At 46.9% G+C, this 12,187-nt stretch overlaps 1 protein-coding gene and 1 pseudogene across 1 annotated transcript; both read right to left on the bottom strand.

Moving 5' to 3' along the window:
- Positions 1 to 524: 524 nt before the first annotated feature.
- LOC133925441 (glycerophosphodiester phosphodiesterase GDPD1, chloroplastic-like) lies at positions 525 to 5,523 on the bottom strand (annotated as a pseudogene).
- A 1,711-nt stretch (positions 5,524 to 7,234) lies between these two features.
- Positions 7,235 to 11,969, bottom strand: LOC133924106 (probable serine/threonine-protein kinase PBL7). The gene is made up of 5 exons (XM_062369489.1): positions 11,513 to 11,969; positions 10,908 to 11,113; positions 10,324 to 10,513; positions 8,441 to 8,832; positions 7,235 to 7,981 (listed from the first exon to the last, which is right to left on the bottom strand). Exons 1-5 carry the CDS (start codon positions 11,679 to 11,681, stop codon positions 7,496 to 7,498), a joined length of 1,443 nt encoding a protein of 480 aa, XP_062225473.1. The 5' UTR covers positions 11,682 to 11,969; the 3' UTR covers positions 7,235 to 7,495.
- Between the last annotated feature and the right edge of the window lie 218 nt (positions 11,970 to 12,187).

Below are 12,187 nucleotides of genomic sequence, written 5' to 3'. Positions count from 1 at the left end.
CCCTAGCGCATCACCTTGATCATCTCTCATGCTTCTTTCGCCAAGTTCTTCATCGCCAGTGCTTGAAGCATCTCTGATGGTACCGCACGCAAGATTGACGCCAACACCAGCCGATCTGCATGGTACTTCGCCGTGCCAAGGTCAATCGCTTCCCATGTGTCTTGAGCTTGCATATTGACCCTCATGAGGAGAGCCCAATCTGCGTAATTCATGCGCACCAGCACGGGCAGCGACTCTCTCACCACTCGCTGGATCATCACATGTTGGCTCCCGTCGGTGCCATGTGCGTTGGAGCCATCATTGCCGCATGTCGTGTGGCTGCCGGATTCACCATTGTCACCGGACATCGTCGATGGTTACCGTGGCTCTGATGCCACGTTTTGTAGCAGAAACTAGCCGATCAGCAACTCACGCCGCGCGACACCACTGAAGCATGACGAAATTTTGCAGTGTTTTGGTCGGTGAACAGTAAAATCAGCAAATTCAGAGTAAAACGATTTCAGAGAGAGTAGCGCTGGGTTTTTTGGTTTTTTCTATTTATTTAAGCACTTTGTCTTATCCACTACCCACACGATTACAAACGTGAGCCGATTCTACCGGCCACAACTCACTCCACTTCTTCCTCTCTCGATCAGCAGAAACTGAACTTCAGAGTTTTCCGTCAGCTGAAGCTCAACCACCCTGCCGAGATCGTCGGATGCACACACGCTTACTAGGCCACGAAGGCACATACATGATCTCACACACGCACACAAACATACCCGAGGACATGTCCACACAACAGGTCGCAGGCCGGTTAGTGCTACTGCTGGTGCGGAGCTCGGAAGGAGTTGGCTGCTGTGCACAGCACGGTGACGGACGACGAAGGCGCCATTCTTCACCTTCATTCACGCGCGCCAGGGATCGATCCCCAACGCATATATCCCGCGGCCTCAAGGACAAACAAGTTCCTGCGGCTGCGCAACTCTGCTCGGCCATTGGACGACCTCTAGGAGCCCAGGTCTCCAGGCAGGATGTCGATCGATGGGACCGCGTGTGAAGTGACGACCACACGGTACTTTCGATGGCCCATCGCGCGGGGCAGAGACGCACTGTACGGTCGTCGTTCTAGCCACTGCAACTGCATTGCCTGGATGGCAGGCAACTGCTAGCAATCACTTGTGGACACAATGCAAAACCTTTGCCCTGTGATCACCCAATGGAACACGAACTTATAGTACAACCCAACCCACAAGCACTTAGCTTATGGACCACTTACAACGCACGTACTCGGCTGTCATCTCAATAGCCTAGTAGCAATCACTTGTGGACACGAACTTACATGGCTTCTAATACATATTCAGAGTACAAGCACAACCAAAAAGCTTTTCTAATTCAGAGACATTCATGGGTAGGAAAAATAGATGAGTTCCTGTAGCAATAGCATTCTCTCTACACGAAGACGTGTGTCAGCGCCCCAGATTTACATGGGCAGAACCTCTGGGGCTTGGGACAGTCAAGTAGTCAACGATGACTCTGCACTGAGTCAATCCTGGCACTTCACCTGTAAGACACGCTACTGCACCAGCTCGGGGATGAGCCTCAGCAGGAACGAAATCTCCCGCGAGGATAAGCTCGGCGTCCCCGCCGCCGTCTTCCGAGCCCGACTCTGGCGCGGCCGCGAATGCCGACACGGCCTCGGCGATCTCCCGCACCAGGTCGACGATCACCCCGTCAGCCCCATCAGGTGCTGCACGTACACCACCTCTGGCACGTTGCTGCAGGAAACAAAACACACAACAGCAAGCATGCATTCAGTTCCTAGCCGTCGGCATTGCATGCAGTGGTGAAACAGTTGAGGGGACTGATCAGATCGATCACTCACTTGAGCTGCCCGTAGGTCATCAGGGACAGCTTGGCCTCCTTGATCATGGCCACCGCCGCCGGCTGCCTGAGCACCGCCAGGACCTCCGACACGATCCCCTGCAGGCCGCCGGCGACGCACAGCCTGATGGCCTCCTCCAGCGAGTTCCGCCTCGGGTCGGCGTAGACCTGAGTGCCTCCGTTCGTCAGGAAGTGCACCTGATCGCGTCACGATAATTTGGGCAAGTTCAGTCAGCCACTGCTCACGGTCCGAAAACTTGTGCATGCAGGTTACCTGATCAGAAGAGCAAATGTTGTAGTAACACTTACAGGGTATCTGCCTTGCAGCTTCCGAATAAGTTGCGCGGAATCCGGCTGGAAGCTGGAGAAGATGATCGGCCTGCCCATGGCATGCTCGAAGACAACCTGAACACAAGCAGCAGCAGAGTCAGTACTCACTAGGCGTGTTCAGAATGTGACACATGCTTGCAGACGAACAGCTTCCTTAGCTTGAGAACGGCTTGTAGGATTCCGGTGAGCTCCTCCTCCTTGTACACCACGTCGTCGTCGAACTTGAGCTCGACTAAAGACGTCTAAATGGACCGTGCCTATTGGACCGGCTCGAAACACGACACTGTAGGCACGACCCAAGCACGGCACAGCCCGAGGCTAGACGGGTCGGGCCAGCACGGCACGAGGTCCCGGGCTGTGCCTGGGCTGAGCGCGCAGCACGACAGGCCGGCATAGCACGGCCCGTATTTTTTGGGCTGGCACGGACACAGCCCAGCCCAAGCAGGCACGAGCACGGTCCGAATCGGTCCGGGCACGCGGCGGCCCAGGAAGCGCAATCGGTCCGGCACGGCACGCAGCGGCCCAGGTGGCACGACCAGCCCAGGAGGCACGGCTGGCCTAGGCAGCACGCGCCGGCCCAGGCGGCACGACCGGCCTAGGAGACACGGCTGAGCCGCCTATAGCCGTTGTTCGTGGGCCTGGCACCAGGAGGCATGCGAGGGCACGGACGGCACGCAGGGGGACACGGGTCTAACGGGTTAAATGGGTTTGGAACGGCTCATTTAACCTATTAACCTGGTATTTTTGAATTTTATAGCCGTTTTGTGACCGTTTGAGCTCAAAAAATTCAATTTTTTTTTTGCAAACATCACTATTTTTCATCTATAAATAGAGGATCACCTTGCCCTTCTATTGCACACCAGCAACACCATTTGATCTCTTGCTTCCTCCTCTTATTCTTGTCTCAAAGTTCTTGAGAATTAGTGATAATTTGGCAAAATTAGTTTGAATTGTTGCGAAAAATTCGAGCAATTCCAAAACCATCATCCTGATATATTGACGTTGAAGAAATCTTGGTGATTTTTTTTCATCATTGTTCATTCGTGTTTTATTATTAGTTTTATTAATTGATTATTTCTAACTCTGAATATTTATATTTTTTTAGTGTCATTCGACACTGATCATATATGTTGGTGATCATGATCATAATACATCCATTGATTATGATTTGTTTCTCCAAAGACTCACAGGGAATTACGGCCCTTTTGATACCAGTGCTGCAGGTGATGATGGACCCGACGGTGAACCTCCGGTTGGTTCACATGCAGGTGATGCAACAACACCTCTATCGTCGGGCTCTATAAGTGCACATGTATCAGCAAATACCGGCTCTAAAAGATTAAGAGTCGGTACTTCTAAAGTTTGGCAAGACTTTGAAAGGTTCTACAGAGAGGAAGATAGGGTACGTGTCAGGTATGTTAGGTGTTATATTTGCAAATATGAATTATCTACAAAGCCCTCAGGTGGAATGGGACATTTAAAGAGGCACGCCACAACTTGAAAGAGAAAGAGTGGAGCAGTCATGAAGCAGACGGTGCTACAGTACAATCCTGACGGCTCTATTCATCATTGGGAGTATGACTGCCAATGCTCGAAAAGAGTTATGCCGCTTTATTGCAAGAGCGGATCTACCACTCAACATCGGTGAGTCTCCTACATTTGAAAATTACATTAAGCAAGCTTATAATCTTAGGTTCACGCATGTTTCTAGACAGACAACTAGTAGGGATATGGTAAAATACTACAATATGTGTCGTAGAAAGTTTAAAAAATGTTACAAACATGTACATTTTCAGTTGCTTTGACCTCAGACATATGGGCAGGTAGGGCGAGAGAGGATTATCTTAGTGTTGTTGCTCATTTTGTTAATAATGTTTGGGAATTAGAAAAGAGAATAATAGGTTTCAGGTTGATTGACAACGCGCATACCGTGAAAATATTATTGAAAAAATATCTCAAGTAGTTGAAGACTTTGGTCTGACAAATAAAATATTTTCTATCACTTTAGATAATGCATGTGCAAACTCTAGAGCTATAAATATTCTTACTCCGTTATTTAGTACATATGCTGAATCTTTCTTGTTACATCAACGATGTACTTGTCATATTATCAATCTTATAGTAAAATCCGATTTGAAGAGGTTATCGCAATACCTAGACGATTTTTGTATTGCAATATCTTTTGTAAACTCCTCTAACCAATGAATTGCAGCATATAAGCAATATTGTGTTGCAATGGGTGTGCGTCTACATAAGTTTGCTGTGGACATACCGGTAAGATGAAACTCTACTTTCATGATGCTCAAAAATATTGTACCATATAAGAGCATATTTAGTATGTTTATTCATACATACTATCATCAGTATGGGGTCAAACTTTACTTACGGAAGCGTATTGATATGTTGCCGAAAAGATACTAGAATTTTTTAAATTTTTTATGATTCAATTGTAAGTTTATCGAGAGTTTATTATCTAACATCTTATTTAGTAGTGTATAATATTGTTGAAATTGCTGCTCATTTAAATATGTATGAAAATGACAATCTTCTAAGAGATTGTGTAGTTTCTATGAAACCTAAATTTTTAAAATATTAAAAAAATTCTTTTATTATATGTATTTGCTTTTATTTTAGATCCTAGATAACAAGGTTTTTTATATGTATTTTGAAAGTGTATCCGGTTAGTTTGTTAGGGTTCAACTCTAGATCGAATGGATCCATGAGTTCTCTCGGTATATCCCAAGTCTCTTCAGCTGAAATACAACCTGGAGCTCCGTTTGGAACGTAGAAATTTTACAAGGCTAACTAAAAGTTTTGTTTGTTCTTCGCAAAAAGAAAAGAAAACCTGGAGTATTTGTACCAGACCTATAATGTTTCGTTACCATTTCTGAGATAATTCTAGACGGGACTAGTGCTAGCACTTGGATCGTACCGTGTTGGCACAGCTTAGTTCTATCATGTCTCGTGTCACGTCATATCATACTCACTAGATATAATTAGCATATCGTGTCATACTATGTAGATACGAATCAATTTCAAGAAGGCTCAAGCACGGCTCTTGGCACGTCGTGTCATCGTCGTGCCATGCCGGTTTAGACACGATATTACTTATATTATCTGACTCTTTTATGTTCATATATCTTTTTTAGTGTCTTATATTTTTATCAGAAATATTAGAAGATAAACATAGAAAATAGTCATGTAGATCGTGTGGTGCACTTTTCTACCGTACTTACCGTTGATGCACGCGGAGACGAGACCGAGCTGGGCGCCGATGTCCAGCGCAGCGGGTGGGACGTCGGCGGCGCGCGCGGCCTTGAGCTGAGCCATGTTGACCCGATCCTCAGCTGATCACGCCGACGGCGACGCTGCACGGGTGATCGATCGGCCGATGTTCGCTTTGGCTTTGGTCAGGCCGTCAGGGGATGGACGAAGAGGACGATTAATCAAGGGCAAGAGCTCTAAAGCTTTGCTAATTTGTGGAGGCGAAGGCGAGGGAGGACGGACGCTATATATAGCCTCGCCGGATCAGTCGTGCTGCGCGTGTGAGAAGAGAAAAGGTGCGGGTAAAATGAGGAGGAAGCCGATCGAGGGCGATCAGGTTAGGACAGCGGTGGTTGGAAGAGAATAGGAATAGGATTCGAGTAAGATCCTGTTGCTAGACTTTTAGCTTTGAGATTCATACAAAATTTAGAGTTGGTTTAATAAAATAAAATGATTTAAAATGATAGAGGACTGGGATGTTCCGCCTTCGGCTGATCGACGGCGACTGCTCACGGGGTAGGAGTCGGACGTCTGAAATACTGCCACGCGTGTCGATGTCACTACTCTGTTTTCTTTTACATCTCGGATAACTGCACCGTCTACCAAATTATCCAGACTCCCTGGCAATGATAAGCAAAACAAAAAAAAATTGCTGTGGACTGCCACGTTTTGGTTGCTACCAACTAGTACGGCGCTTCGGTATACTGACGACATGCACGCTCGCAGTCGCACCAAACCTCCGACGCGTCGTCGTCGCCATGCCCGGACGGCAACGTTTGGATTGGGCCATCCACCGCCCGGGTGAGAGGTCAGACGGCCCGCCCCATTGTCCGGGGCGACGCTGCTGGCCGCCTCAACCCCTCGAGTCTCCGAGCCGGACTTGCTCGGACCATGCGTGGCAGGAGCCCAGCACCCGCGTGAATCCGCCTCCGAATCCGACACGGCGAAGAAGAACCAGATCAGGAGCCACATATATAGCGCGCCGAACATCACGTACGCCCAGCGAGCGGAGCAGAGTCGAGTGGAGCAAGCTCCTGCCACCAACGCGGACCGGCTGATCACCCACCCACGTCCCACGTCACCGGCAGCATGACCGAAGAGGCGAGCAAGGAGCGCGCGTCCCAGCAAGTTCAAGTGCAGCCGACGGCCTTACGGCCGGCGACTGCGAGCCGCGCCGGGTTCGGCCTGCCGCTCGGGGGGGCTCCTGGGGTGCGTCGCCAGTGCCTTTGGTCGTGTTGAGGCCGACGCCGGCTGCGACGCGGATGCCAGGGAGTACCTCCGCCGGACGTGCTGCCGCGCCCAGGGGTTCTGAACCTTCCGACTGACGAGCATGGCACGGTGGATGAAGAAAGACTAATTGATGTCTAAGAAAACATTCTAGTAGTAGTAATGCCTGTAATTTCAATCAACAATAGTAAGATGCTTGCTATTTGCCAATTTGTAAGTTGGTTATAACGTAAGAATTTCGCATGATTCCCACGGAAATTATATTGTTTCTCGTAAAATTTTGCTGCGTTCCACTTCCAAACGGTGCCGAAAGCAACTTCCATAGACCGCTGAATAAGAATGGCGATCTATATCCAGACTTCCAAGGAAAGCCTCGAGCCAGTACAATCCCAAACTTTCTGATCGATTCCAGAACCGGTGGTCGACAAGCTAGAAAAATCATACAGAACTGTCACCGGATCAAGGTGATGTGAGGTTGCCATACTTTGATCAGACCAGGCTGAGCCACCAGAACCTTTCCACGAAATAACAAAAAGCCACCGTGTGTTAAACAGAACGAGGGGCAAACAAAAGACAAATGCGACAGAACGAGGTTCGAATTTATCCTTCACCGTTGCAAAATTTCCGAGAATTTACAGGCACCCAATGCTTCTCTTCTCTCCTTTTTTTTTCGGTATTGGTTTTGTTTTACCCCTAAGAATGTACATCTAACAACCCCGGAAAGCAAATTCGTTTCTTCATCCCCGCCACTCAGGTAAAAAATACAGTCTTGAGATAGAGAACGTGTGCGGGCCAGACAGCCCGCCTGACGCTAACCGGCTCCGGTTGAAGCATCCAGGTTCCCCTGCGCATTGGCAGCAGCGCGCTGCTTCTCCCGCCAGTTCTCCCCCCACATCTTCGCCTCAGCCACCATTCGCTCCCTGTCCAGGTCCTTGTTCGTGATCCCCGGGAGCTCCCTAGGGGAGCAATCCCGGTCCTTGTTTGATGACCTGTGGCCGGAGCTGCCTGCCTCGTCGTTCTTGGAGAGCACCCTTCCGCTGTCACCAACCCTGCTCAGCTGGTCGGCCCCGCCTGCCTTTTTGGAAATGTTGGCCGTGTTAGGGTCGTATGCCTGGGCTGCCAGGTAGGAAAGAGCAGTCACAACGTCGACGATGAGTGGACGTGATGCAGCCTCTGATTGAATGCACATCGACGCCACTGCGAGTGCCTGGTAAAGCCCACGCATAGGATATCGTCCCTCCAGCCCTGGGTCAGCCATCTTCGGGAGCTTTCGCCTGTCACTGAAAAGAGGCCGTGCCTGCCAATGAACAAAGAATAATAACGTTATTACATGCAATTGATCAATCCAAGAAAAGCATATGGAAAATACCCAATGCTCGTTCTTTTTCCTAGACATACAAGCACTCTAGCTAGGACACACATCAAGTGTAAAATTTTGTAAAAAAGAACAAACACTAACATAAAAAGACTGTAGAGTGCATTTCTGTTTGCCATAATTTCTATCACAATCAGCTCCAACACTTCAACATAGCGTTAAAGAGCAATATCAAAAATAACTGGGTATTCTTCTACACCTCCTAGATTTAGTTCCAGTTTCCCATCAAATTAGATATCCACTTGCCAAACAAATCCTTAGAAGACACTGATATATCAATACCAACAAGCAAAATACTGGTTAATCAATAGTATGGCAGTCAGATACTGGATACTAAAAGAAAATCAACAAACTATACATGAATAGTCTGAACAAACTTACCCATGATACAAGGTTTTGTTCTCCGTGTGGTCTGGTGCTGTCAATGGCCTTTCGGCCAGTAATCAACTCAAGCAAGACAACTCCAAAGCTATAAACATCTGACTTAACTGTAAGTTGTCCTGTCATAGCGTATTCAGGAGCACAATAACCATATGTTCCCATAACACGAGTTGAGACATGAGACTTGTCACCAACAGGACCCAATTTAGCAAGACCAAAGTCTGACAGCTTTGGATGGAAACCCTCGCCCAATAGAATATTTGATGACTTGAAGTCCCTGTAAATAACTGGTGGCTGTGCCTTGTCATGGAGATACTCCAGTCCTTTAGCAGCACCTGCAGCGATTTTCATCCTAGTATTCCAATCCAAGTGCTCCTTGTCAGGAGGGAGATCTGCATTAAGTGTTAAGTTAATTCAGCAAATGGAAAATACCTCACTGTCGATAGTATTGCTACACATGCACACTTACTTAATTGGAATAGACTTTAAAAGTGTTTATAATATGAATGAATTTGCGTTCGAGAATAATATGAATGAATTTCCCAGCAGAATTTTTTACAAACTACTGATTCGCACTTGCAGCACTTAAACATTGGAAGATTATTGGTCCCTAACTTCCTTACCCCAATATTGGCCCACAAAGAGATGAAATGAAGTAGAAATGGACCAAAAGAAAATGTTCCTAGTGACAGTTGTGTCACTATAATCTATGTCACATGACATAACAAATACGTGCTTTCTGTGCACAAAATTGCCAGAACATACCAAGTTCATGAGAAATCTTAAATTGGATTACTGTTGTGTCAGCAATCTATTTCTTTGCTAGGCTCCAATAATTGCCATGACTAACTAGCTAGCAATGGTTTATTCTTAGGTCACAGAAGTAAGAAGGTACACACAGTTTATCAACTCAGTAATACACATAATCCTTTTGCTCAAATAATCAAATTAATTTTCACATAATCATTACATTAGCAATAATTGTATTTTATTCCAAGGAACTATGAAGGGAAAAATTAGATAAGCTACTGTTTAGCAACAAAAATGGACCAGAACAAAGATCATTTTTCCAATTTCTTCTTCGGTCACAGAAGGTACATACTGTTCATCAACTCAGTAATATACATGATCCTTTTATTCAAACAATCAAATTAACTATCACATAATCATTACATAGCAGTAATTGTATTTCATTCAAAGGAATTTTAAAGGGAAAATTAAATAAGCTACTGCTTAGCAACAAAAATGGACCTGAACAAAGATCATTTATCCAACACCAATTCCTTTTCAGCCACATAAAGGATAAGGATATGCCATCAATACTATAGTTACATACAAATGAACAATTTTCAAAGTTTCAACGAGAAATCAGTACAAAAGGTCCACAAAAGAAAGATATGGCCTTATGTACTCTTGGGAGATTTCCCCAGAATGGAACACAATAAACAGTCATATCTCAAATGGTTGATGTAACCAAGTTACTAGGAAATTTAATTATACCATGACAAGAAACAGCATGCAAATATGAAAAGTGCATGCTACTGTAATTAGGTAATGCTGGAAAACGGAAAGGCACAACCGTGATTTTCTATTGGAAAAACCTATTGGCTACTGTGAACATTATGTACTGCTGCATGGACAAAAGGATATGGAGAGAAAAGTGTCTCAAAATCATAGAAATAATCATTCATGCACATGGAGTAAACGAAATACATTGGCAGACAGATGGGGGCAAAGATTGAGAACATGTACTCAAACGAGCATGTGAAAAACAAGTACTAGCATGCACTGAACAGCACAGTACCCACAAATAAACATGAACATGGAACTTAACAGGCATTAACATGCAAAGGATCAATATAGAAAAGAAAGAACAGTCTTACCATGCAAATGGTCTTCCAATGATCCAAGGGGCATGTACTCATACACGAGAAGGCGTTGATCTCCATCAGCACAATAACCAACCAAATTAACAAGGTTTTGATGATGCAGCAAACTGAGCATGAGAACTTCCACCAGAAATTCTTTGTTTCCTTGATTACCATCCCTATTGAGCTGTTTGATAGCAACAACCTGTAACAGATGCATCATCATTTCAGAAACATACAAATGACGTGCCTCATTTCACAGTTTAGGATTTTTAATTAGTTATGTTCATTGTTCAATTCAAATGGCATGCATCACTTGTGTGTTTCATGCCATTCATCTTGTGCAATAAAAAAAGGGACCTGCGAAGCAGCCTACACTGTTCGCAATTATCAGGCCAACATAAATTGCATCAGATATAAGTGAAGAACATAGATTTTTTCTGCCTGTGGGCATCCATCTCTCATGTGCAAACACTGCTTTTCTTGAATGTCCTAGACAAATCATTGGCACCTCTGGTACATCCGATCAACTTTTGTACTAGTCCAACGGCAAGAAACAAGAAAACTTGAAGCCCCGCTTTGCCGACAAAACGCGTTACCTGCCCCGTGCCGTCCAGAGAGCCCTTGTAAACACGCCCAAACCCTCCCTCTCCAATGAAGCATTCATCCCTGAAGTTCCTCGTCGCGGCTGCAAGCTGGCGGAAGGTGAAGGTCTGTGCGGAGATGACATTGCTGTTGGCGTCCTTGAGAACCGAAAGCTCCTTCTTCGCGCCGGCATTGCCATTCGCCCGTGCTTTGTCGGCCCCTGCACAAAGGCATTGTTCGCGTTATCATCCTGATTAAGACAAGTCATGATGAAGCAAGCCAAGATCCTAATCATCATGAAAAAAACAAGAACCCTGCTTCTAATCCAATGTGTTATCATCATGTAGAGCTGCCGAACTTGACATACAAGTTCATACCCTTCTTCCCCTCTGTTCCTGAAAGATCTAAATGAACCTCTAAATCGCACACTGCTCCTGTCATTTTCCCCAATCACATCCACAACCACGAGGATCAGGAAGTCCATTGTCACCAACTAAGTGGGTAACTTAACAACCACGAAGAGACCAACGCCACCAGAGCATCATCAAGCCTCGCACGGATCCGATCCCAAGAACAAACCAAGAGGCCGATCCGACAGAGAGACGCAAGCAGCACGCACCTGCGGGGATCCTCTCGACGCGCGGCGCCGCCGCTGACGCCTCCTCCCTGCCGCCGACGCCGACGGCAGCGGACGAGGACGCGGCCGCCCACCCGCCGGCGGCGCCATTGCCGCCGCCCTTGGCGCCGTAGCACTCGCGCCTCGAGACGAAGCACGGGAAGCAGCCCATCGCGGGCGCGGGGCGACTACCGCTACCACCCAACCAGTCACCGCGGCGCCGCGCCAAGAACCCGCATTCCCGCACCGACCGACCGCGGGGCTCCCAGGCGGCGGGTCAGAGGAAGACGGCGAGGCAACGCGGATCGGGGAGGCGGTCGAGGGAGTAGAGGAATAGAGGGAGGGCGGTGGCTCGGCTGGATTCTTTCGCCTTGGGCTGCTGGTGGTGGTGGTTAGAGCAGGCAGGGCAGCAGGCAGGCAGGCTCCTCTGCGCTGCTCTCCTCCCGTTCGGGGATGAAAAAAAAAAATAATAAATAGTATCATTACTTTAAATACGAGTATACTGTATCATTGGTACTGTAGTTAGGACACTATAATGTTATAGTATCAGATTTGATTCGTCTATTCCAAATCTAACGATTTGTACCAATTTAAATCACCTGTCCATTCCATTCCGTGCAGGGTTGGTAGGACGGAAACGGGAAAGCGTGGGATGGATATCGGAGGTTAGTTCGGACT

Source organism: Phragmites australis, chromosome 7, assembly GCF_958298935.1.
Source record: "Phragmites australis chromosome 7, lpPhrAust1.1, whole genome shotgun sequence".
Classification (NCBI taxonomy): domain Eukaryota; kingdom Viridiplantae; phylum Streptophyta; class Magnoliopsida; order Poales; family Poaceae; genus Phragmites; species Phragmites australis.
This window is presented reverse-complemented; position numbering and strand designations above follow the sequence as displayed.